Below are 27,925 nucleotides of genomic sequence, written 5' to 3'. Positions count from 1 at the left end.
AAACCACCCGTACACTTGAGTTTTTCCCATAGCGCTGTCCTTGTAAGCTGTGTTCAACATCACAACAGTTTCTGCGGCACTCCATCCCCCCTCCCCTCATCCATCAAGCAGGAAACAAATTTTCACAGCTGCATGCTGTTCTCTTAAATTGGCCATCAAATAAATGAGGTTTGAGGAAAAACTACTTTTACAAAAAAATTCACTATGACCAGAGAGAAGCTTCCCAGGCAACACCACTGGGTGCGCTAACTCAGAGAGAGTTGTTTGAGGCTCACCTATCAGGAAAAATGTGCATTATGAAAGTTCAGCCCACCGGAGCTTTTTTCCAGGTACCCTCTCATATGCATATGCGTCTACCTGTCATTCTGTGATCCTAGAGTCTCATGTTTCGTACTTTGTTGGATTTTCTGATGTCTTATCTATGTCATATTCTTTGGTATGTGCATCTTTTTCTCAGTAACAAGTGCTTCTCAGGACCATAATTTATTTTGGCTATGCTGTGCTTCTCCTGTATCCATCTTGGTTCCATTTTTTTTAGCCCCCCAAAATAACAAGTACCTAAAGCATGCTTTCCTCCCCCTCAGCTCCTACGTCTGGCAACCACCACTGAATCTTGTATGCATTTGTCTTTATATATATATATATATATATATATCAATGCTGTCTTCTAAAAAAGGGGCACCTACAATCTTTGTCCTTATGTAATTGACTTATTTAACTTGGCGATATGCCTTCCAGGCCCATTGATTTTATGTTTCACAGACTCATCATTACCCTTTTGGTTGCACAGTATTACATTGTATGTATATACAACTTTTGGTTATTCATTAATCTGCTGTTGAACACTTTGATTGTCTCTATTTTTGATATTATAACTAAAGCTTCAATTACCACAGGAAGGCATATATCAGTTCTTCTCACTACTTTTAGATTCTAGGGTATATTCCTAGCAGTGGGATTTCTAAATCATAGGATAGTTTTATTTCTAGTGTTTGTGGGCATGCCTTTTTATTGTCCATTATGGGTATACCCATTCATGGTCCCACTAGCAATAGATAAGAGTTCAAATGCCTCCATATTCTACCAACATGTGCTATCATTTTTAAAAAGTAGTGCCATTTTAGTGAGAGTAGGATGGTATCTGTCAGTTTGTCGCACGGCGATGACTTGGGTGCAGCTGCGGAGCTGGAAGCTCTGTATGTCACTGGTATTTCAAATACCAACAGGGCCACCCAAAATGAACAGACCTCAGCAGAGCTTCCAGACGAAGAACAGATTACAAAGAAGTAGGCTGTCCATTTCTGAGGAATTAGCCACCGAAAACCTAAGGGATAGGTCAACACATTGACATATATGAAAACCCATGAACAGAAGTAGAACATTGTCAGCGTTAGTCCCCGTGGAGTCCAACTCCCTCGGGTTGGGAGGCACTGAAAAAATACGACTGAGGACGAGCTGCCTTCCCAAAGTACTTGTGGTTGTTCTTCGGGACTATTAAGCCAGTTCCAAATCTCAGCAACTCTCTGTACAACTGAAGGAAACACTGCCCTATCACGTGCCCTCCTCCCAATCCATCTTGTCACAGGTCTTCTTTTTCACTACCCCACTACTGTACAAAGTATGATGTCCTTCTCCAGGGATGGATCTCTCCTGATAACATGTCCAAAGTACGTATTTACAGCTGTTTCTTCTGGTGAAGTCTCCCCACCCTTTCCTCCATGGAGCATGCTGGCTGCACTTCTTCCAGGGCAGATTTGTTTTCCTTTCCATTGAAAGAACATTCCCATTGAATGTTGTTGGCTCTTTCCCTTCTTATGTATTATTTGTATTTTTGTCTGTATACTTTTATGTTTTAAAACTTACCACCTTAGTGAGATTTTGTTTGTTACTGTTTTCTGTTGGGTCTCCTAGCTGTGAAGCACAGGAGGAGTGGAAGCATAATGATAATAACCGATACAAATGATATGGGGAATATAAGGGTGAGAGGTCGATCATAGGGAGGGAATAAGGATTTAGGGAGCAAATAATGAAGGCAGGAGGGGAGAGGGAGCACTATAACGGATTGTGATTGTACAACTCATTTTAAGGCAATTTTATCATGGGGGGAGATCCTCCAAAATTGATGTGACGATGATTGTACAATTACCCTTGATATGATTGAATAATTGATGGAGAAAAAAGAGGACCTGCGTATCAGATTTAACTCATGCAATGTATAGAGTCAACAATAAAGATGCAAATAGATAAAGCCCACATGGAAGATGCACACCAGCCTGTGTGATCATAAGGTGTCGATGGGATCAGGTGTCAAGCATCAAAGACCCAGAACAAAAAATCATATTGATGTGAATGAGGGGGAGGGTGGAGTGGTGACCCAAAGCCCATCCGTAGACACTTGGACATCCCCTTACAGAACAGTCACAAAAAAGAGACGAGCCAGTGAGGGGGCAGTATAGCACCGATGAAACATACAGCTTTGCTCTAGTTCGTTAATGTTTCCTTCCCCCATTATCATGACCCCAATTCTACCTTACAAATCTGGCGAAACCAGAGCATGTACACTGGTACAGATAAGAGCTGGAAACATGGGGAATCCAGGACAGATAAACCCCTCAGGACCAATAACGAGAATAGTGATACCAGAAGGGGAAAGGAAAGGTGGGAAAGAAAGGGGAAACTGATTGCAATGATCAATATATAAGCCCCTTCCAGGGGGATGGACAACAGAGATGTGGGTAAAGAGAGACAGTGGTCAGTGTAAGACATGAAACAAATAATTTATATATTATCAAGGGTTTATGCAGGAGGGAGGGTAGGCGAGTGGGGGGTGAGCTGATACCAAGGGCTCATGTAGAAAGGAAATGTTTTGAAAATGATGATGGCAACATATGTACAAATGTGCTCGACACAAAAAATGGATGGATAGTGATAAGAGCTGTAAGAGCCCCAATAATATTATTTTTTTTTAAAAAGATATAACTAGAGTAAAGCCTGTGGGATTAAAGCCTTTGGGACCTTCATTTGCTGATGGGACAGGACTCAAAATGAGAAATAACAGCTGAAAATATCATAATAATCAGAACTTGGAATGTATGTGTATAGGAGAATTGAAAGTTGTCAAAAATGAAATGGAACACATAAAAATGCAATTCTAGATATTAGTGAGCTGAAGGGGACTGGTGTGGGCCAATTTGAATCAGAAAATCGTATGGTACTATGCCAAAATAAGAGTAGAGGAAAAACATTGTTTTCATTGTCACAAAGAATATTTCAAGAAGCGGCTCATGCTCCTTCTTTGAAATCTTTACAATCTGTCTTTGGGATCTATCTTGAAGTATACTGCTGTTTGTGATAGGATATCTATCTGAATGCAAAGAAATTCAGTCAATACAACGATAATTCAAATTTATACATAAACCACTGCTAATGCAGAAATTGAAGAATTCTACCAATGTCTCCATTGGAAATGAATCAAACATGCAGACAAGATGCATTGATAATGATTTGTGGTTGGAATGCAGAAGCTGGAAACAAATCAGAAAGAATAGTAGTAGGAAAACATGCTGATAGAAATGAAACTGAGCTCGTAATTTAGAATTTTGCAAGACCAATGACTTCTTCATCACAAATAGCTTTTTCCAACCACCAAAATGGTGACTATACATTTGGACATTTCCATATGGTATACACAGAAATCAAGTTGACTACATCTGTTGGAGGAGACGATGGAGAAGCTGAATATCATCAGCTAAACCCACACCAGGGACTGATTATCGAAGAAATCATGTAAATTCAAGGTGAAGCCCCCCAAAATAAAAACAACTCCATGAGACCCAAAGTACAATCTCAAGTATATACCACCTGAATCTCAGAACCATCACAAGAACAGATTTGATGCATTAAAATGACAGAAAACCTGATGAGCAGTGGGAGGACATCAAGAACATCATATATAAAGAAAGCAAAAGGTCATTAGAAAGACAGGAAAGAAATAAAAGATCAAACTGGATGTCAGAAGAGACTCCAAAACTCACTCTTCCAAACACAATAGCAAAGGGAAATAGAATAGAGAATGAAGTCAATGGGCCGAACAGAAAATTTCAAAGGGCAGCTAAAGAAGACAAAGCAAAATACACTAATAAAATGGCCAAAGTCCTAGTTAGGGAGCCAAAAAGGAGGAATACACTTAGCATATCTTAAACCGAAAGAACTCAAGATACATTTCAAACCTTGAGCTGAAAAATCAAAATATTCAATGGAAAAAGTAATCAATGATGCAGAAAGCAACAAAAGGGAGGAAGGGAGAAATATAATCACTGTTCCAAAATTAGCTAATTGACATTCAAGCATTTCAAGAGGTAGCATGTGAGCAAAAAACAATAGTACTGAAGGAAGAAGTTCAAGCTGAGCTAAAGGCATTAGCCCAAAACAAGGTTCTAAGAATTAATGGAATATCAATTGAAATGTTTCAACAACGTGATGGAGCTCTGGAAGCATTCACTCACCAATGGCAGATTTTGGAAGACATCTACTTAGCTAACTGACTGGAGAGGTTCGTATTTGCACCCATTACAAAGAAAGGTGACCCAACAGATTGCTCAAGTTATAGAACTGTATCACTAGTATCACATATAAGTACAATTTTGCTGAAGATTATGCAGCAATGGTTGCAGTAATACATTGACAAAGAGCTGCCAGAGATTAATGCCAGATTCAGAAGAGGACATGGAACATGGGATATAGTTGCTGACATACATCAGCTGGGGTTTGGCTGAAAGTAGAGAATACCAGGAAGATATTTACTTGTGTTTTATTGACTATGCAAAAGCATTCAACTGTGTGGATCATAACAAACTATGGATAGCCTTAAGAAGAACAAATTCTAAAATGCTTCACTTGGATCAAGGGGCAGCTGTGTGAACAGAAACAAGGGCCTTCTGCATGGTTTCAAATTAGGAAAGGTATGTGTCAAGATTATATCCTTTCACCCTATTTATTATATCCTTTCACCCTATTTATTCAATCTGTATACTGAGCAAATAATCAGAGGAGCTGGATTATTTGAAGAAGAATGTGGCATTAGGATTGGATGGAGCCTTATTAAAACCCTGAGTGACACAAGTAGGTGACACAACCTTGCCTGGTAAAAGTGATGAAGCACATGCTGATGAAGATCCAGGATCTATACAGCCTTCTGTACAGATCACAACTCAATGTAAATAAAACCAGACTCCTCACAACTGGACCAAAGACAAAGGGGGCAAAGAGTGAAGTTATCAAGGAGTTTGACTTGCTTGGATCCACACTCAATGTTTATGGAAGCAGCAAAAGATGAAAAGATGTATTGGGAATATCTGCTACACAAAGCCTCTTTAAAGTGTTGAAAAGTGAGGATATTACTTTGAGGACTAAGATGTGCCAGCCCCCAAGCCATGGTATTTTCAATCGCCTCATATGGATGTGAGTGTTTGACACGGAATAAGTAAGACAGAGGAAGAATTGGTGTGTTTGAAGTATGGTGCTAGGGAAGAATATTGTAAGTACATGTGTTTGTTGGCTGTATTTATTCTTTTGTGAAGATTCTGTTGATGTCCACAGCCCACTTATAACTGAGCTGTTCACCTTTTTGGTGAATTGTTGGTTTTCCACACAATTTGCAGTTGCGGCACCTGATATCATTTGTGAAAAAAAATTCAGTCTATAGTTTCTTTTTCAAATCTTTTGATAATGCCTTTTGAAAAGCATAAGGATGCCTGGTACTTCTCCTCAGCATCATTCTATTGCCAACCCCAAAATCAGAGGTTTCAATCCACTGGCGACTCTTGCAGGAGAGAGAAACCATCTGTTCTCATAAAGATTGAAAACCTCAGAAACCCTATGGGTCAGAATTGATGTGATGGCAGTGGGTTTGGGTTTTTGGTTTTGATGAATATAGCTTTTTTTTTTTAATGAGATCCCCATTTGTCCATTCTACCATTGTCCATTCACACATATGACGTTATCCTACTTTTATAGATGATCAGGTCCCATAGTTTTCATTTTATGCTTTATCCAAATAATTTTATAGTTTAGATTTCACATTTAGGTCTCTGGTTAACTCTCTTTTGAGTTAATTTTGGTGTATTTGAGGGATGGACACTATTTCATGGTTTGTAAGTGGATATCCAATTTTGCCAGCACCGTCTACTACAGAAGTCTTTTCATGCACTGAATGGACTTTGACTCCCTGTCAAAAACCCCGTTTCTAGATTCACGACTGTTGAGTCAATTCTGACTCACAGCAACCTGAGAGAAGAAAACAACTAACCGCCTTTTGGGGTTTCCGAGGCTGTCAGTGTTTATGGGAGCAGACATTTCGTCTTTCTCTCATAGAATGGCTGGTGGCCTTGACCTGCTGACCTCATAGTTAACAGCCCAAAGCACAACCCGTTATGTAACCCTGGATGGCTGGGTTTCATTCTGGCACCGTGGTCTATGTATTTGTTATTGAAGCAATGTCTGGCGGCTGGGATTCCAGTTGCTCTGTGGTATGTTTTGCTATAGGAGAATGTCAGGCCTCTTGCTCTGTGCTTCTCTTCAATATTGCTATCTGCAGACTCTTTCCTTTCCAAATGAAGTTAATTCCCGATCTTCCAATATCTGTAGAGAACGTTATTACATTTGTATAGGGATTGCATTGTGTCTGTATACCACTTCCTGTAGCACTGACATTTTCACTATATTAAGCCTTCCAATCCACAAGCATAGGATCTCTTTCTATTTTTGGAGGTCTTTTAGTTTCTTGTAGTTGTGATTTATAATTTTCATTGATTACATCTTTTACATCCCTGGTTAGGTTATTTACTAGGTATTTCATAGTTTGAGGAAGAACTTTAGAAAATAGTTTTTCCTTGATTTCTTTTGCAGACTATTCTTTGCAAGTATAAAAAAAACAAACAAGAGGATTTTGTGTGTTCATCTTGTATAATGCAGTGTCACTCGACTTGTCCACTAGGGCCAGTAATTTTTGTGTGGAATCTTTAGAGTCTTCGATATATAGGAATATAAATCGAGATAACTTTACTTCTTCTTTTCTGCCTGTGTATTTTTTCAATTTCTCTTTCTTATCCTCATGTTCTGGCTAGGGCTTCTAGTATAACACTGAATAACAGTGGCAACAGTGCCATCCTTGTCTTGTTCACATTAGCATAGGGGAGATGCAGTCGTTCCACATTTAGTAGAATGTTGGCAGTGGGGTTTGCATGTGGTGCTTCAATTTTGCTGAGAAGTTTTCATTCTTTTCTTATTTTGCTGAGAGTTGGGGATTTTTTAAAATCAGGAAATGGTGTTGAATTTTATCAAGAAGCCTTTTCTGTATCAATTGATATGATGATAGGGTTCCTTTCTTTTATTTTCGTGGTAGATTATATTGATTACCAAATGTTGCACCACATTTGTAATACCAGTATGAATTATAATGCCATTTGATCATGGTATATGATTGTTTTTATACGTTGCTGAAATCTGTTGGTTAGAATTTTGTTGAAAATATTTATAACTCTGTGGGCCTGTAATTTCCTTTTATTGCAATGCCTTTGTCGAATATAGTAATCAGTATTATGCTGGGTTCCTGAAAAGGTGTTTGATTGTGTTTTGTCCTTTTCATGTTTGTGAAAAAATTGAATAAAATTAGTGCTAACTCTTCTCTGAATGTTTGGTAGAATTTCCAAATATAGCCGTCTGTTCCTGACCTTTTGTGGGAAGTTTGGGTGGTTTTGTTTATTTAGTTGGTTTTTCAAAACAACAGTTTCAATAGCTTCTTTGGTGATGAGTCTGTTTAGAGTTTCCTTCTGTTGGTGTTATTTGGGGAGGCAGTATTTATCTAGAAATGTATTCACTTCATCTAGGTTTTCACATTGGTTGGGTACCACTTTTCATTTAAAGCATTTTTTGGCAAGTACTTTGTGTAAGTGTTTCTTAGACCTGTGCACTGGTACATGGTTAGAATTCTAAGCAATCCCCATGTTGCCATTAGCTTTCTAGTCGCTGATGTTCGTGTTCTAAGTCTGGTGTTTGTGAAACTGGTGCTGCACTCTCACTCCTTGCTAGCACAGGACCCAGCCAGCTCACCCAGTTGTTGACTCCACCTGTGTCCACCTATGACATGGTATAGTCAGGTCAGAGAGGCGAACATAAACTGAGGCTCTCTAGCTTGGGTAGGAGGAAACAGACAGTCACTGCTTTGCCAGAAACCGAACCCCCAGACAGATCTATAATAAGAAGGCTGCCTCAGTTTCCTTCACAGTTTCTTTTGCATGGTAATATTTAGTCAAATATGAAGAACTTGTTCCCAACAAGACCTGCTATGCATCACTGGGCAATGTCGGTGTTTTTATGTTTAGCTGACCCGTATGGTTACTCTGTCACCATGTCTCCACTCTCCAGAATATCACCCAACCCTCTCTGAAGGGCTTTATCCTTTTAGCTCATTTTGGGTTTTAAAATAATGATGGTTACAAGCAGAATCCATGCTGGGAAAGTGAGTCTGCCCTTTCTTGCACCAAAGCTCCACCTTTTCCAGTAAGACGAGCCAGGGAGGCAACGTCTATGCTCCATCTCTTCCTTCCCTTGGGCTCTTCAGACTAAGGAGATTTGGCTTTGTGTATTTGTTTGTTTGATTGATTGTTTCTGTTTGTTTTTGTTTGGTCCCCCCCAAAATACAAACATTTATGAATATATATTAAAACAATTTCTTATTTCCTCTAGTTATTTAATGCCTCCCCTCCACTATCATGACCCCAATTCTACCTTACAAATCTGACTAGACCAGAGGATATACACTGGTACAGATAAGAACTGGAAACACCGGGAATCTAGGACTGATATCCAGGGATATCAAGAGGGGAAGGGGAAGGTGGGGGGGGGGTGGGGAAACCACTCACAATGATCTACATATAACCCCCTCCCAGGGGGGCGGACAACAGAAGGGGTGAAAGGAGATATTGATCAGTGTAAGACATAAAAATATAACGGTTTATAAATTATCAAGGGTTCATGAGAGAGGGAGGGAGGGTGGAGGAGGGTGGGGAAAAATAAGGAGGTGATACCAAGGGCTCAAGTAGAAAGAAAATGTTTTTAAAATGATAATGGCAACATATATACAATTGTGCTGGACACAATGGATAGATGTATGGATTGTGATAAGAGCTGTACAAGCCCCCGATAAAATGATTTTAACAAAATCACTTGTTCTGAGCTCTATCTGGCATTACTGCATATTCCTCATGTTAAATACCAAACTGACAGCCCTGCCCCTTCATGTCTCCTCTCCAGGTAATGATGACGAGGAAGACAGCTATGTGGTTGTCATTTAAATCCATGTGCCAGAAGAGGCCTCGGTGGCACCGTGGGTAAGCTATTGGGCTGTCAACCACAAGGCTCACACATACCAGTCACGCAGTGGGAGAACGATGTGAATCTCTGCTTCCAGAAAGATGAACAGCCTTGGAAACCCAAGAAGGAATTCTATTCTATTTTACAGCCACTCTGACTCACCACCGACTCGATGGCAGTGGGTTTTTATGTGCCAGGCTTGTTGAGTACATCTGTTCTCATTACTGTGGGCAAAGGAGTCTCTGGGTGGCACAAACAGTTAAGCACTTAACGACCAGCTAAAAGGTTAGTGATTTGAGGCCATGAAGAGGCAGCTGGGAGACCTTGGAGAGCCTGTGCAATTCCACTCTGTTCACATGGGGTACCATGAGTCCAAATCACATCAGGAGTAGCCAGCAGCTCAACCAGTACCACCTATTATAACAGAGTGGTGCTTTACCTCCCTGCGCTCCCCCAAGCCTGTCAACAACCCAGGCTCCAATTTGGATCTGGGAAAAAGATTTTACCACGCTGCTGGATTTGCAAAGTGACAGTTACTTGCTTTCTCCTGATTACAATTTCAATTTATTTTTGTATTATTGTAATGCTATATTTTACTTTTCAAAGCAATAGATAGCAGGGCCACGGAAGAATAGTCAACTTCAGGGATGATGACAAATGAATTTTTATCTTTAAGAAGCTAGGTTGGAAACTTGTGGCTATCAAAAAAGCATAGCATGGTGGTGAACAATAAACCCGTGCCAGTGTTTTGAAGAACTTTAGAGAGCTAAATGTGCTTCCAGAGAGAAAGAGAAGAAAATGAATGAGGCTATTAATTCTCGTGCCTTGGGGGGGAAAATCCCATCAGAGACGAGTGTGATATCAAACAAGAGCTGCATTTTCTGGGCACTGAAACTATGGGTACCACTTAAAGTGCGTGCATTGTTTTATCTGAACTATTCTGAATCTCAATTTTTCTCGCCAGCAGTGGAGATGACACAAGTTGGTTGCTAGAGGAAGTAAGCACTCCGAGGCCCATTTAAAGAGGCTGCTGCGAATGGCCTGGCAACCCAGGTGTGCAGGCTTTTCAAGGCCATGACTTGGTAGGAGCTGATGGCCTGTCTTCCAAGAAACCTCTCAAAACCAAACTCACAGCCATCAAGTGGATATCCACTCAGAGATCCTATGGGGACAGGGTAGAACTGCCCCTATGAGTTTCTGAGACTGTAACTGTATGGGAGTAGAAAGCCCTGTTCTCTCACTGAGTGGCCAGTGGTTTCAAACTGATGACCTTGCAGTTAGTAGCCTGATTAGTAACCACTACGCCACCAAGGAGCGTCTAGCTCAGTGGTCCTCAACCTTCCCAAGGCTGGCCCTTTAATACAGTTCCTCATGTGGTGGTGACCCCCCAACCATAAAATTATTTTTGTTGCTACTTTATAACTGTCATTTTGCTACTGTTATGATTCAGGTGACCCCTGTGAAAGGGTCATTCGATCCCCAAAGGGGTCACGACCCACAGATTGAGAACCGCTGGTCTCGGTGGTTTCAAAACACCCACCTTTTTAGCTCACAGCCAAGTGCCTGACCATTTGCACCATGAAGGGACTCCATAATGTGCTGTGTTGTCGATTTAGGAAGCACCCTGTCCAGAGTACCTCCTGTCACCATAAATCACATTTGAACTATTTTAAACACTGTAAATTATGATGGTTTTATGTCATGGACAGCCCTTCAAAAAGGTGAAACTGATCCATCCAATCATTTGACAAGTTGTGGGGAGCCCAGACCAAAACCTCTCATGGGACTTCCATTCTAGTTGTGGGAGGCAGCCGATGCACAAGATTGGAAGGCAAATTATCTGCTACATTAGAAGGAAATAAACACAATGGGGAAAAAAGGAGGCAAGTGAGGAAATGCTGGGGAGGGATTCCTCAAAAGTTAACATTTGTGCCAATACTTAAAATTGATGAATAGAGTGAGCCATGTGGGTGTTTGGGGAAGGGTCCAACCTGAGAGAACACCAAGTGAAGTCCAAGTGAGATGGGTGCACTTGAGGCAACCTACTGTACGTGAGTAAGCAAAGGGTATGGCGGCAAAGAAAAGAGCCCTGGGGTGTCCTGGTCTCCTCAGGGTGAGCGGTTGGAAACCCCCAGTTGCTCCATAGGAGAAAGATGAAGTTTTCTACTCTCATGAAGAGTTACAGTCTGGGAGCTCCCCAGGGAAAGTCCTGCCTTGTCCTGCAGGTCACCATGAGTCGGAATGAACCCTGTGGTAGCGAGTGAGAGGGCAGCACAGATGGGAACAGAGACTCATCAAAGGACCAAATTAGTTGGGGCCTACCCAGAACACAGAAAGGATTTTAGTTTTTCTTTTTAACAAGACGAGAAGTCATTGATGAATCTTGAATAGGGTGATTACAAAATCTGACTTACATTTCACAGAACCACTTTGACTATGATGCTCAGAGGAGGATACAGGGGTAGGGAAACCCATTAAAAACGGGCATAAATAACGCAGGCAAAAGATACGTGAGCCTCTGTTGTCACGCAGGTGGGCTCCAATGCAACTCGTAGAAGTAGACCTATCTGGAAATATGCTTAACGGGTGAGGTGACCTGATTTGATGATGGGTGAGATGTAGCCTGTGAGAGAAAGGAGAGTTTTGAACAGAGCCAACAGAAGTACCGAGTCTGTCACTAGTGGCACTGGCACATGCCGGGTGGGGTGGGGGTGGGGGGGGTGGGCCGGGAGTTGATTTCAGAGGAAGCATTTAATTTTGTACACACTAAGTGGTTCCTGCCTGTGGAACATTGCAGCAGAGTTTCGGAGTAGTGGTTCTCCACTTACCTAGGAAATTCAAGACAACATTCTCCACAGTTGCCTGGTGATATGGTGATGGGTAGACAGACAGATGTACAGATTGATCTGTGTGCTCTCCCTTGAGAGCAGATGATGACAAATCAAAGAAGTAGAACCTACTATGTGAAATATGATCCCAATTTTGGATGAATTCAATTTAAAAACAGAGTAGGATATGTGTGTGTAATGTAATTGGAGGCATATGCAACAAAATGTTAACAGAATTAGGTATAAAAGTCAGTTTGGCCATGACCTTTAGATCTTATATATGAATGTGTGGTAGTGTCTGCTTTAAAAAAGAAGAAGAGGAGGAAGGGAAGAATGCTGTTTGGGTGAGCTATAAAAGCCATTAATTTCTAGAACAAAGATCTGCCACCTTTCTCTCTGCTGTAATTATGACCCAGACTACCCTCCGCTTCAATTTCCCTCTCTCTCACTGTTCATCTGTAGCTTCCCCTCATCGGGTGCCACCACGGAGGCTTCAGATGGCTACGAAACCCTGGCCTGCTTCTCACAGCTGACCTCACAGTGGAACCCGAGTTCAAAGCCAAGCTCAGCAGTTACCTCAGAGTTCTGAAGAATGAGGTTTTCTTCTTTACTGTGCTTGCCAATTTGTTCCTCAAGCATGATTTTATTTTATTTTTCTGGTAAGGTCATGACATTTAGAAGAGCTTGGTCCCGAAATTAAATGTTCCTTTATACATTTAATTTCTGGCCCCAATATAGTACTGAATAATAAGTGAATGAAGCTGAATGGGTATGGAAAGGTTAATATAAACTGCTTTTAAATTACAAGTTTGCAAGCCTGAGGCCTTCACCCTGTTATACAATAGGCATTAAGAGAAACATGTTCTTTCTGGGATGCAAAGATAAATCTCCATCTTGCTGGGAGCCTCTGAAGCAGGACTCTTTCAGGGTTTTTTACAGCAAGAGGGACTCCTTACCCCATCTCTTTTGCACCTCCTCCTGTTCCCATTTACACACATTCCCCCAACTCCACTTGTGATGAGTGATGGAATTAGACAACCATCTGTCAACCCAGGTCTTGTTTCCCCCAGAATCTAGCCCTCAGGTTGAAAACACCATTTGAGAAAAGAAAATCATTTTAGACTATTTTTCTACTGCTCCACATCGCTCCACTGGAAGGAAGCTGTGATTTTCTCCTTAGCACACCCTGCTGGAAACATTTGCAGCCCTCTTTCCTCCCCTACCTGAGGGGCACATGCCCCCCCGCCCAGCACACGCCAGGCCCACGAGATTGAGTTCACACACTTCCCAGAATTTCTTAGATTTCTCCTCCAGACTCAAAGGAATTCAGTGTCCATAGAAGGGGAGATGGCCTTATTCTCCTGGCTTCCTCCTCCAGATGATTTGGAAACATTGGGAGGGGGAAGGAGGGACCCTACAGAATGCCATTCAAAACTGTTCTGTTTGCAAGGGGCACGATGGCACTGTCTCTGTGGGGGGTTGATGTGTCAGCGTTCTGGCAAGTGGGTGCCATCGCAAGAGAACTTCAATCTACCTCTGATCGAGCTCAGCTCGAGACCTTTCATCCTCGCCACGCTGAACCGTCCATCGATTGTGGCCTGAAGTTATACATGTCGTAGGAGCAAAAGCACCACCTTACCATGCAGGAGACAGACGACGCTCATTTCTGAACTCTGCCCATTGTCTCACTTTAGATTACATTTCTTTCTCTCAAAAGACCTTTATTTTTCTCTTCTGATAAATGGGGACTGAATATGGGCCAGTGAGAGTCAAATGCTTTCCTATAGGCAAGGAAGAGGGACTGCTGAATCCGATAGGCTGTGGAGTCCTAGCAGCAAAGAACACCTGCATTTTCTTTCCATATAATTCTATTTGAGGCAAGATTCATAAAAATATCTTGTGCATAAGAAAAGAAATGGCCGCAGGTCATGTTCACGGAGAGAGACTTTGGGAAACCACTCTTGGCGAGAGAAAGGCATACAGGGCAGCCTCGCGCTTCCTCTGCTCCTCAGTAGGGACAAGGAAGAGTCAGTAACTCAGAAAAGCCTGGCACACCAAACAGAGGACCAGTAACAAGCTGCATGGCCATGGTGAGCAGAGATCTTGGCAGGATGCAGTGAGGATGAGCAGTGCAGTCAGATCACGACAGGAAGAACGCCATATATGGGGATGGGCAAAATGACAGACGACACCAGCAACCGCTTCCCACCAATTGCACAACTCTGCCAAAAGCCCCCACGCCATGCTTACTTCCCCAGAATGTAGAGAAACCTTAGAGCAGTGGTTCTCAGCCTGCCTCATGCCCGGCCCTTTCAGACAGTTCCTCAGGTGGTGGTGACCCTCAACCATAAAATTGTTTTCGTTGCTACCTCAGCACTGTCATTTTGCTACTGTTATGAATCGGGCAACCCCTGTGAAAGGGTCATTCAACCCCCAAAGAGGTCATGACCCACAGGTTGAGAACCGCTGTCTTAAAGAAGAGGAGAAAAATCCTGGAATATCTGACTTGAAATCTAATTCTTAAATCTTCAGAATTTAGCTGGAAGTGACTACATTAATGTTTTCATTACAGGTGGATCAAAGATTCTAAACAGAGGGTAAGGTCCCAAATAAAACAACAGCAATAATAATACCACCACATTTTTGGCATTCCTGTCTTCTTTGCATTAAGTCCAAAAACAAGGCTGCTGCTGAAGCGAAGGTTGGGAGCCACAGTGTTTCAAACAAGGGTGAAGAGACTATCTGTGGCCACCTGTCCCATCTGTCCCACCTGTGGCTTCTGCATGCACCCACTTTGTCTTCAGTGATTGTGTAGGGAAGGTGAGTACCACAGAGTACCAGGTTATTAGAACACAGTGTTCTTATGGCGAGGGAGGCCTTGAGTAGAGGCCCAAGGTCCATCTGCTGTATTAATACTTAACGTATAAACATATGTAAATTGGCCTCTGTCCCTTTCATTATAAATATATTTACATATATAATACCTATGAAATACCTCTGTAAATAGCTTTTTCTTCCTACTTCTTTCCTCTATTTCCTTTCCTCCTGTCCCACTAGCATGCTCACCCTCCACTCGGATCTTAATAATTCATCTTGGATACATTGTATTTGACCAAACTCCAACAGGTCCCCTCGCATCATTTTTAGATCTCTTCTGACTCACAGTGACCCTATCGGACAAGCTCTAACATACATATTCACACCCTGTTCCTTCTTCTTAATTACAAATAGCTGCTCACTTTAGAAGACACAAGCATGCATGTGTTCTTGTGTGCACATGCACACCCCCACAGAAACATATAAACAAGTTGCTGATGAGTCACGTATGACTCCTGGCAGTAGTATATGTGCCAGAGGAGAACTTTGCCCTGTAGGGTTCAATGGCTGATGTCTTAGAGGTAGATTACTAAGTCTTTCTTCTAAGATGCCTAAGAGTGGATTTGAACTGGGAGGATTTGCACTGTCAACCATTCAGTTACTAATTGAGCACCAAACCATTTGCAGCCTTCAGGGACTCTTACGCGTACACTCATACACACACACACACACACACACACACACACATTTTGCTTGGATTAATCCGCTAAAACCGAGAAAGCTCCAGGTCCACAAAAGCAAAAATCAAACTTCTATGCCTGCTCTTAGGAAGGAAGGCTCAACAAGGGCCGCGAGGAGACGAATGCAGTAACATTGCTTTCTCTGTCCTGAAGACATCCAAACAAGGCCCACTTTCCTGCCCCTCCTGGCCTCGGCAGAGAAACCACTGCCCCTGGGGGGCAGCTGCTTTCATGTGTCCCCTGGCTCTGTGCTGAATTCCAAGCAGAATATATTAATACAGAAATTCGGTGGGGGTGGGGAGACTGCACTGTTGTGACATCTCTCCAGACTCTGTTTTGAAATTTGGCCTTGAGAAGTTCAAAGGATTTGAGAGATTAGAGTTCAAGAAGACCAAGATGTACCTCAGAGCAGGCCCTGGTCTTAGATGCTGAAAATCCGCCCCTCCCTCCCCATAGCCAATTTGACCTGTAAAAGAACTTAGTGCATAGCATGGTCTAACAGAATGATGTTCAAAGACTCTCAGATCTTCTTTTTCCTTGGATTTGTTGTGGAAGGCAATTCAGTTTAGAGTCTCTAGATACGCTGGAGTACTTGCAAAGTATGCCCACCTCCCCAGAACAGCTCTGAGACATCCCAGCCTGCCCAGCAACCCCCCTCCACACTTCCTCCATGGAATCCCCTGCAATCCCCACTCACCATTCTTTTCAGCCTTGTGTTTCGGGGGCTCAGGTTCCGGGAGACACGGGCAGGGCCCATCACAGAGAATGGTGAGGCTTTTGCCAGTAGAACATGCATGGAACTCCAACTTGCACTGCAAGAGAGAATGAGAACAGGCCTTGAGAATGTAGTCACACCAGACATGTACTCGCCTCCTAGGAAACAGCCAGTGACCCTCACAGGGCCCAGAGTCAGCGGAGAGAGATGTCCGACTCGGCTCCAGATCTTAATTACACAATTTCAGAAAAGAAATGGCCTTTGGTATGTTTCCAAATGTATAAGAAAACAGGTTTTTTAAAAATAATAAAACAGTGCAGAATCACGGTAAAGCTTAACATAATGAGTGATACGCTCAACAGAAACAGTTTATGAAATAAGTTTATTAGTATGATGTTTAACATCACTGGAATCCCCCAGGGTCCACCTGGTCCTCCCATGTCCCAACAGAAGGCTTCTGCATGGCACTTCCTCCAGCGCAGACTCTCCCTCCCTCTTCCTGGGGAGGAACAGGATCAATCTCTTCTCTAAGTCCAGATGGCACACAGGAGGCTGAGCGTGCTCTCCTCAGGAGAGAGGCACAATAAATGCTCCACGAAAGTTCCCTCCCCTGCTGACGAGTGCCCGCGATGGTCAATCACCTGTCTCCACTGAATACAGAGCGTCAGGGCGAGCAGTCTAGAAGCCACAGCCTCATCAAGACTGCATCAGTCACACAGGTCAGAAATGCAGCCACTTTTTGCTAGCACTCTACTCTTCAGCCTCGACTGATTCAGAAACCAAGCAGGGAAGAGGGATGTTATTTATAAGTAATTACCCTCACATTACGGAAGCAGAAACTTGGATCCAAAGAAGTAAAAAACAAAACAAAACACGGACCACATCATAATGCAGCCAGGGCTATGTACCTAATGGTCCCATCGTGCGCGCGGTCCCACAGCAAGGCCCTAGGTTGATGAGGATTCAGAGTTAAGACACCGGGCGCAGCTTTACCATGCCATCCTAGTGGTCAGAGGGTTGGCTCCTTTTTTACCTGAGAAACTCTCAAGATCGAGCCCTTGTGTAATCAGTCCTCGGCAAAAGCCCAGGGGTCCGGGACCAGACTTTGCATCTGGCATACGCTCAAAGGCAGAGGAGACAGGCAAGATGGACGGAGCTCCCACAGTGCACGGAGCTCTTATCAGGTACCTGGGGGAATCTTTTCAAAGAGAGAGCAGAGGAGATACAGTCCTTGCCCTTGGAAAGCACAAATGCAAAGAGCCACGAATATTTGCCAAGCAGCACACATGAATGCAGATGAACAGTGGTTCCTTGTGAACGAAGGAATGATTCGGTCCCCATACTGGGCACAGACTGAGAGAAAGAGTGCTTTGAACCTGGGTCCAAATGTATAGGAGTCACTCTTGTGTGACCCCAACTGTCGCCATACAGCGTCGGGCTCCCCCTGCAAAGAGGGAGGGAGAACAAGCAGGGATACCCACAGAACGTTAGCGTCTCTTCATGCAAAACTCCACCTGGTTCTCATTTGGAGTGTCCAATATGCGCTCAGCGTGGTAGAAGTCATGGGCACTGCCTAAAAAGAAGTCATGGTACAGCCTCAAACAGCAACTGATTTATCAGTGAAGCCTAACAGAGAGTGCTTTTCTAAAGCCATGTGCACAGGAGTATGGGTGAGAGAGGGTGTGGTGTGGTGGGAGTGGGTGGGTGGGGTGGTGGTGTGCTATGTGGAGTGTACGTTTCTGTAGGGCCAGAGTGTACAAGAAACCCACAAGTATGAAGGGGCCTATAGACAGCCCACATGGATCATGGATAAACAATAAATAACGAGGAGTGTTGGCAATACAGATGCTTCTTCTAAATAGCACAGCCAGCCCCTGCCACCGTCACATCTCCTCCTCCTCTGGGTTAGCTGTCTAGTACAACTCTCAATTTTGGGACTACTGTTCCTCCAACCACTTAGCAACCCACTTAGGATTTCCGAAGCTAATCCACTCAGCCAAGCCCCCTGCCATCAGGCAGATTCACACTCATAACAATCCTATAGGATGGAGTAGAACAGCCAAAAGGGATACCAAGGTTGTGGCTCTTAATTAAAGCAGACTGCCACACCTTTCTCCTGTGCCGTAGCTGAAGGCTTTGAACAGCTGACCTCTCAGTGAGTCACTGAGTGCTTTAACCACTGTGCCACCAGGGATCCTTGAAGCTAAATTGGGGAAAGTATATTTCTATGTGTTAGTCAGGGTTGACTAAAGAAACAAATCCAGGGAGACACTTAGATGTGTATAAAAAAGAGTTTTATATAAAAGAGCAATTGTATATTGAGAAATATCTCAGCCCGGTCCAGATCAAGTCCATAAGTCTGATACTAGCCCATATGTCAATATTAGTTCATAAATTCCTCTTTAGACTCACGCAGCCAAGCAATAATGCCTAATACCGAAAGATCACAGGCCAGTGGGTGGAAAGTCTTGTAGATCCAGTGGTGGAAGGATCTCAGTGCTGGTGTGGGTCTCCACGTGTCTTCTCCAGCTCTGGGGCTCTGGCTCCATCAGTGTGTCTCCATCTGGCTTGTCAACAGGAATGTCTCGCAGGGAGTGAGTGTGTGTCCCACCTCCAATGAGTTATTTATCTCCTTGGTGCCTCCAAATGAGATCATCAAGCTGCAACGTGATTGGTAGGCTAAATTCCACCCCTTCACTCTTAATAGTCTCAAGTTGACAACAGATTATGTAACTACCACATTCTCTATGCTAATTTATTGTATAGAGTTCAAAGTAACACTTTACTTTAAAGCATGATCACATTGATTTTATGATTGCTTGATAATATCTATAATAAATTGTCAGATTATTACTAACTTGCCTTCCTTTCTGGAGTCCCAGCTGGCAAGCCTCTGCTTCTGATCACTAACTCTCCTGTGTCTTGCAGCCAAGCACTTCCTTATGGCAGACTCGGCTTCCCCTCCTCAATGATATCAACCCTGGTCACAAGACTTGCTTTGGACAGGGGTCTGTGATTTTTCAGAAGTAACTTGATCACCAGGTCTTTTTTCCAAGGCACCTCTGGGTGAACTAGAACCTCTAATTTTGGTTAACAGTTGACCTTGTTAGGCATTTGTATCACCCGACTGCATATAAAAAAGTTTTGACTCATCTTGACTCTACAAAGCAGAGCAGAACTGCCCCTGTGGGTTTCTGAGACTATAACTCTTTAAGGGAGTAGAAAGCCTCATCTTTCTCCCATGGAGCTGCTGGTGAATTTGTACTGCTGTCACAGTTGGTGGCCTAACTGTGCCGCGATGCCACCATCTAGGAGAGTATATGTTCAATGAATCGTTCCTCTCACTGCAAACAGTAGATGTTTAATACATTGTTGTTGAGTGATAAACAGAGGAGGGAGGAGAGCTGTCTACTCAACTATCCTAATCTCTGTTCTAACCACTAGGAACTTGGCAGGGTTGCTTATACAAGGAATACGGTTGCCGAAGCTCAGCATTCAAGTTGTTCATCCTGAAACCATCCTTGCCCACATCTGCTCCTAATCTGTTCCTAAAGTACCACATTCTGTACTCTGCTTATCAGCCTTCAAGTTCCCCCTAGCCTACCACTGCAGTTGGAGCCTAATCTAATGGCCTGCCAGGTGCCCACAACACCTGTCCATTTGGGTGACCTTTGCTAGACTAGGATCCCAGGGGGGCTGCCATTCCTGGGGCTGCAGCACCCCCTCTCCTATATGGTGCCTATTGGCAGTCTGTGGAGGCAGCCAGGCAGCTTCCCAGACTCCAGGAAAATACCACCAGAAAAAAGCAATATTTTTCTGCAACAGTAAAAAATCCAAATTTCAAGGGCAGAGATCTTCTTTTTATCTATCAGGACAACATTTGACATTTAAATGAAGCTCAAAGGCTATGAATTCAATTTTATATCAAACTCATAACATACTATTTAGAGATACATCCATATGTGGTAAAGCTACTTTTAAAGAGAGGAGGAAGGATAGCAAATACCATCAAGATAGGGGTTCCCTCCAAAGGGAAGGTAGATGGCTGGGATCAGATAGGAGTCAGATGCTCACAAGAACCAAAAAACCCAAACCCCCTCTCTGCAGATGCCTTCATACCTGTCAGTCTCTTATGAACTCCAGCCCTGTATGCACCCCCGCCCCAACAAAAACCATCACCAATATCAACCGCACCACCTGACTCACAATGGACCTACACAGGGTTTCCAAGACTATAAATCTTCACAGGGCCAGATGGTACCATCTTTCTCCCATGGAGAGGCTGGTATGTTTGAATTACTGATCCTGCCACAACACGCCCAAGCTTACCCAAGAATGCCACCATGAAAACAGGCCATGCAGTTTTAAATCGTAACTGATATTAGATGGGTGGTGTTAGATTTTGTGTTATTGCTAAGCTCAATAAGTCATGTAAGTGACAAACATATTTTTATATAATAAATTTTATATATCAAATACTTTTAATAAAGTACAAATATGTTGGTATATGATGTTATAGAATGTCATAAAATATATAATATATTCACAATAGAATATGAATATATTACATTATACGTACTAAAAAATGTAAAACCCATTTGATAAGCTTTGCTTGAGATAACATCACACTTAATAACATGTCCTGGGAAATCTCTGGAGAGAGCAGGTGAGAGCATCAGTGTGGTCACATGCCTCGGGGAAGGGGGGAGGTCACACAGCTCCACACCTGAGTCTTGAGTGATCACTGGGCAGAGTCTCCAGATGGCCAGCAAGCGAGACAGCGGAGGAACGAATGATCTGTCTCTTCCTATTGTCTTCCTCGAATTCCCACCAAGGATGTTTGAGGTGCCAATCATTTGCCACCATTAGCTCCCATTATTTTCTTTCTGAAATCAACACCCATAGGCACCTCCAAAGGAGCTCTCATGGCATCGTGGATTTTACATGTTGGGCTGCTGACCACAAGGCCAACAGTTTGAAACCTCAAACCACTCCGAGTAGAAAGATGAGGCTTTCTGCTCGCATCAAGGGTTGTAGTCTGGAAACCCACAGTTCTCCTCTGTCCTGTACAGTCACTAAGAGTTGGAATCAACTCAATGACTGTGAGGACTTTCTTTGAGGAGCTCCAAAATGCCTGCTGGTGGCACAAACAGTTAAGTGTTAAACTGCTAACCAAAGAGTGGCACTTTTTCCCAATGACCCCCGCCCCCCCATGGGAGAAAAACCTGACTATCTGCTTTTGTTAAAATTACTGCCAAAGATATCTGGGGTGGGGGTGGGGGAGCAGTTCTACTCTGTCTCATGGGGTTGCTATGAGTCATACTGACCCAACAGAACTTAAGAGCAACAAGAACAATAGGAGTGTCCAACTCTCTCTTACAACCTGCAGATCACCGATTCCCAGGAAGCCCTGTCCCACTTCACCATCATCAGAGGTAGAGAGAATGTAGAGACCTGCTCCACTCACATAAAGATTCTGGAATTGCAAAGCATGTGTGCTACATCTTGAAGAAAGGCCTTCTAATACAACAGAAGTCCAAAGGACAACGGGCCACCCATGTCACCCTTCCAAAGCACTGACTAGGCTTTTTTTTTTTTTTTTGTCGTTTTATTAGGGACTCATATGACTCTTAGCACAATCCACACATACATCAATTGTGTAAAGCACATTTGTACATTCATTGCCCTCGTCATTCTCAAAACATTTGCTCTCCACTTAAGCCCCCGGCATCACGTCCTCATTTTTTCCGCCTCCCAGTGCCTCCTCATCCCCCAATCAAACCAGACACAGAGCCTTCCTTAGGAAAGGAAGGGAGGCAGAGATCAGAGGGAGAAGCTAAAAGTGCTCTGTCCATGAAAAAGAAATAGAAATGATAGGGAGAGATGGGGTGAGAAATAAGTGTCCCCCTAACACAGGGGACATTGCAGGCTCCCAAGTAACAAGGTTCTAGAATTTCCACACTGTCTCTTTCGTGGCTTGCTCATGGCAGGGGCTGAGAACTGCCCAAACCATAGAGGGCAGTTTATTATAATTGGGCTTGCTCAGGTACCATGCCCTCTTCCCCCACAGTCCACCCTGCAGGTAGTGAGGCTCTAGTCTAGGCAATTAGGTCCCTCTGGCCAGACTGCACTTTGCTAACCTGCCTCAGAGCTCTAAGTTAGAGAGTAGGTTGAAATTCCTTTCTTAGAATCCACAGCCCCGACATTGAAACCAAAGCACAAATTGTAAACTGACATTTTTGTTCAAGAGATACCATAAGTCCCTACTGTAGAAAAATAATTAAAGAGGTGTAGACAAAATCTTTGGATTTGGAGCAAGGGGGCCACACATGACTCAGAACCCAGAGTCTCAGGGCCCCCTGGATCCTCCAACAGAAGGAAAAGGAAGTGTCTCTGCTGCCTGTCTTCCTCTAGTCCTGGCCCCGCGGAAGGAGGGCCTGAGGGGAGGGGCGTCAGGGCTGCTCTGAGCCCCAGGAAGGGAAGGATTCACACCTTTCATCCTGCTTTTCAAGTGTCCACCTCTAAGGAATGCAAACTTTGTCTTAGTTTTATAAGGAACAAATCTTTGTGTACCATGGCTCAGCGCTCCTGGAAAGGAAAAAACAAAAACCACCAAATAAAACAGAAAAACAAAGCAAAACATGGGACAGACCTTCCAGGATAAGGGGGAGCTAGATATGAGAAGAGGCGGGTGTATCGTTTGTGAATCATTTCTAGAAATGAGGAAATAGAAAAAAAAGCATTTTTCTATTAACTGTATGAATAAAGCGGTTAGATAAACAATTAGCTCCATGCATTTAGAAGAGCAGAGCTGAGGCGCTGAGAAATAATTTCAGGATGTGTAGACACTGTTCTAAACCTCTACTCATGCAACTTTAAATACCTACCCCTGGAGCTTCTAGACCCTTGACCTGCTAGAACCGAAATGTCTTCCCCAATCACGGCAGAAACAGAGACATCTGGAGGAGACCAAAGACAGAGACTGCCTGAATGGGCAGAACTATTCAAAATGTTGACCTACTTAAAAATAAACGTGGTAGCGGATTTCCCAGCCAGTCTTCCCGTCCGTTTTGCATAACACACCAATACGTCCAAATGAATGAAATGTTTTCCTGCAAATGGCCAGTAAATCTCTCTCTTCTAGGATTTGTAAAGCAAAACTAATAACCACTCTCTGGTTCATTGCTCACGCAACTCTCACCCGAGTGCAATTCTCCCCCACACCGCATTCTTGGTTTTACCGGCATGCTTTGGGTATTATTTTAAACATTTTATTTAAATTGCTTTCTCTCCTGTATTTCATCAACCTATCATCTATTTTTAAACCAGACTGTTGACAGTTCACAGTTGACAATTTTGTTCACAGTTGATGAATTCTGATTTGTTTTTATTCCCCCCAAATCATGTCAAAGTGGAGGGGGAAAATAATCTCCCTGCTTTGCTGGCTTTAATAATTGGGCGTGAAGTGAGTGGCTGCTGACTGCCGGAGCCAGAGCTGGAGGCTGCACACTTGTCCCCAGCTGGAAGGAGAGCAGCTTCCTGTTGCTGCACAGACTTGGCTGGTTTGATGGTCATGTGGAAGGAGCTGGCAGAGAAACAAGGAGCAGCCTTTGGGCTCATCCAGAGCCTTAGCAAACACATTCATCCATGTTCCTTCTTGCATTCAAAACACATGTCTGTGGTACCTAGAAGCCCTGGTAGATTAAACATCAGGCTGCTAACCCCAAGGTCCTTGGTTCAAGCACACTAGTAGCTCTGTGAGAGAGAGAGGAGGTGTCTGTTCCCATCAAGCTTACAGTCTTTGAGTACAGTCCCTACTCTGTGGGGCATTCTGCGCCGTCCTGTAGGCTCACTTGGAGTTGGAATCAACTTGACAGCAGTGATCCTTCCTAAGGACCTATGAGCTGAGTCTTTTCTAGACTTTGAACCAGTGGTACACAGACTTTGTTCTCACGGTGTTCATGTGGCAGATGATGGTGGGAGCTTTGGAGAAAAAACAAAGGAAAAGTAGAGACAAAATAATAAGGAGGAGATAAAAGATGATATGGTAATGCTAAGAAAACTTCTAAGAGAACAGATTAAAGTGATCCACACAGAGAACAGATTAAAGCAATCCAAGAAGGTATCTGGGCAAAGCGGCTTTTCGGCAAAGGGAACAACAGCAGCATCCGGGAAAGCCCTGGGGTAGAAGATGCAGACTGTACTAGCGCACTTGGAAGGAAACCAATGTTGTTGGAGGAGAGTGAGCGAGTGAGCGGGGAATAGAGTGGACAGAACCACTTCAATGGAATTACCTGTTCGTTTTACTCTGAAGAACACACAAATCAAGGCTGACGATCTGACTCAGGTCTATCTTTAATTGTCTCATATACACACTCTCTCTTTTCTGAGTTAAGTGCCCTGAAGAATCTGCCACTTTTTAAAGCGAAGTTGCCAAAACTGTGATAATGTAGAATGACCTCTTCATAGAAGAATACAAGCTAAATACATCCAGAAGGAACACTAGAATTAGAAAGCTACCATTTTGCAACAGCCAGAATAATTATTGAGTCAGGAGAGGATCATTTAATCGTTACTAAATATGCTGGATTACCACGGTAAAGGATATTCATAGTCTCAAAGCATCACCTTCAGGATGTCCATTGATTATAAAGAATAAAATGCAATGTACTTAATGAATGAGCTTAGGACTAAACTTAGTACCACCTAAAGTGGGGCATCTCATATCTCCTGAACCACTCAGTGGCTCCGAGGGAAAAAGACTTTGAGATCTGCTTCCAGAAAGAGTCTAGACTAGGAAATCCTACAGGGATGCTTGACTTTGTCTAAGGGGTCACCACGTGTCAGAGTTCACAGCACACAACAACAAGAACAGTAACATGATCCAAGAAGTCCCTGGGTGGCATCAAGGGTTAAGCACTGGGCTACTTATCAAAAAGGTTGGCAGTTCAAGTCTAGCCAATGATGCCTTGTAATAAAATGGCCTGGTAATCTACTTCCCAAAGATTATAGTCATTGAACACTCTTTGGAGCACAGGAACTTGGTTCCATGTAAGGGAGCCAAGGATGCCGAAGAAGAAGACTTCATTACCAAAGAGCAGGAGATCACAGATAAGTTACAATTATGAGCAAACTCCCACAGCTTTTGATTAGTGAAACCATTCAGACAATAACACAACAGTAACCCGAACCTTAGGAAGGAGAACCAACCCCATAAGGTGTCTGGCCCTGCCCTATTCTTTTCCTCATGTCCAGCTATGTCTGGGCCCCTGGCCCATGTTCCTGGTGGCCTACTGGTTACTTATTGGGCTGAGAACTGCATAGTCAGCAGTTCAAAACCACCAGCTGCTCTACAGGAGAAAGAAGGGGATTTCTATTCCTGTAAAGAGTTATCATCTCAGAAACCCACAGAGGCAGTTCTACCTTGTCGTATAGGGTCACTGAGTCAGCATCACCACGGTGGCAGTGAATTTGATTTGGGCCCATATTCTCTGCTCCCACAACATCACACACCTGGCAATTCCCTGGTTCACCACATTTGGGTTTTCCCCTGCTGTCCATTTTGCCTGGGATGCTTTTGAGGTTCTATACAATTTTGGAATTCTCCATTGATATGGCATTTGCCCCCTATCAGCAATTTGGGAGAACTATGCAGATGACGGAAGGACTCGGAGTTCTCTGATCCTGCTTGTGGGTAGCCTCTCAGAGAGATGACAGATCACAGAGTCAGCACGGCCTTGTTGCATCAGAAGGTCATGCACAGCCTCACTAAGCCTGGTCTCCCAGCAGTGAGATCGCAGAACTAACTAAGTAACGAAGCCCCATGGACAGGGAAGAATAATGTCCTCCTTGGACCTTCCTCCAGTCCTTTGGGCCTTTGTTCAAATGTTACCTTCCCATTGAGACTTTCTCTCAGCACCCTTTTCAAAATCACAGTCAGCACTTCTAATCCTCTCATCCTGGTCTACTCTTTTTTTTTTTTTAATGTATAAAGTCTACCATTTTCTAACATATCATATAAATTACTCACTGGTGTTATTTACTGTATTTTGTCTTCCTTGACAGAATGTAAGTTCCACAAGACAAGATCCTGCTGGAGGATCTTTGTTTTTTTCATTCTTATACCCAAGATGTCTAGAATGATGCTTGGCACACAGTAAGCGCTCAATTAAAATATAGACTGTGTAAAGCACTGCGTGAATGCAAAAAGTGACCTTGTGATGGGTAGAAGTTAAGAAAGACCTGCCCCTTCATTCCTAGTCCCAGTGCTTGGGGTGTAAAAGCTCAGACCTTTGGCAAGATGCCAGGGAGGTCCCACAAAATGACTGAGGTCAAGTTTATTGCAGCCCAGTTGGACAGATGATTCATTTTTTGTTTCAAACCGGCTAGACTATGGTGTCCAATAATTTGGCCAAATACTAGTCAAATGTTGCTATAAATGTTTTGACATGGGATTAACATTTAAATCAGTTGACTTCAAGTAATGCAGATTAATTCTCATAATGTGCGTGAACTTCATCCTGTTAGTTGAAGGCCTTCGGTCCTCACAAGACAGACTGATGCAGTGGCTACAGCAATGGTCTCAAACATAACGATCAGTGTGAGGGTGGCACAGACCAGGCACTGTTTTGTTCTGTTGGACAGAAGGTCACTATGAGTTAGAACTGAGTTAAAGGCACCTAAAACCAACAAGGACGCCTAACTAAAAGGTTGGCAGTCCAAACTTACCAGGGGCTCCACAGAACAAAAGGCTTATTGATATTCACCCATAAAAATTATAGCACTAAATATAGAGTTGCCGTATGTCGGAATCAGCTATCTGGCACCAAACAAGGACGACGGATTCTGCCGAGGGACTAGGAACTGACATCCTGCTGGACTTTACAGCCCTCCTAATCATAAACACAGTCTGCAGGGGCAGGTGGGTTTCCAGCTTGTCACAGGACTCACTAGCTGCAAAATCAGCAATTCAAAACCTCCAGCTGATCCACAGGAGAAAGACAGGGTTTTCTACTCCTGTAAAGAGTTATAGTCTCAGAAACTCACAGGGGCAGTTCTGCTTTGTCCTGTGAGGTCACTATGACTTGGCATCACTTCAATGGCAGTGAGTTTGGGTTTTTTGGTGGTAACCCCTCCTGTCTCTTTCTCTGTGAGCATGCCTGTGCACAAACACACACACACACACACACACACACACACAGTGATTTTTTAAAAATATGTAATCTTACTGATTATGTTTCTCTGGGGAACCCCAAGGCAGGCTCCAGTAAAAAGGAAATGGATTATATAAGAATGAAGAGGCTTTCTTCACCACATTTGCTTATTCACCTGCTTTGTCTTCGGCGGTTGTATCAGGAAGGTAAGCATCACAGAATGCCAATTAATAGAAGAAAGTATTCTTGCATTAAGGGAGTACTTGAGTGGAGGCCCAATGTCCTTCTGCTACCTTAATA

General features: G+C 43.3%; 1 protein-coding gene across 1 annotated transcript in view; it reads right to left on the bottom strand.

The window, feature by feature from the left end:
* Positions 1-27,925, bottom strand: part of SPOCK1 (SPARC (osteonectin), cwcv and kazal like domains proteoglycan 1) — a 407,575-nt gene that overhangs the window by 112,460 nt on the left and 267,190 nt on the right. Inside the window, exon 6 of the mRNA XM_004696627.2 lies at positions 16,455-16,569. Coding sequence (XP_004696684.2) covers positions 16,455-16,569 — 115 coding nt within the window. The remainder of the gene's footprint in view (positions 1-16,454; positions 16,570-27,925) is intronic.

The sequence above is a fragment of the Echinops telfairi genome, unplaced genomic scaffold, assembly GCF_000313985.2.
Source record: "Echinops telfairi isolate 266 unplaced genomic scaffold, ASM31398v2 ScPeMD7_7469;HRSCAF=8507_1, whole genome shotgun sequence".
In the NCBI taxonomy this organism is placed as follows: domain Eukaryota; kingdom Metazoa; phylum Chordata; class Mammalia; order Afrosoricida; family Tenrecidae; genus Echinops; species Echinops telfairi.
Note: the sequence above shows the minus strand (reverse complement) of the source record. Positions and strands in the feature narration are given on the sequence as shown.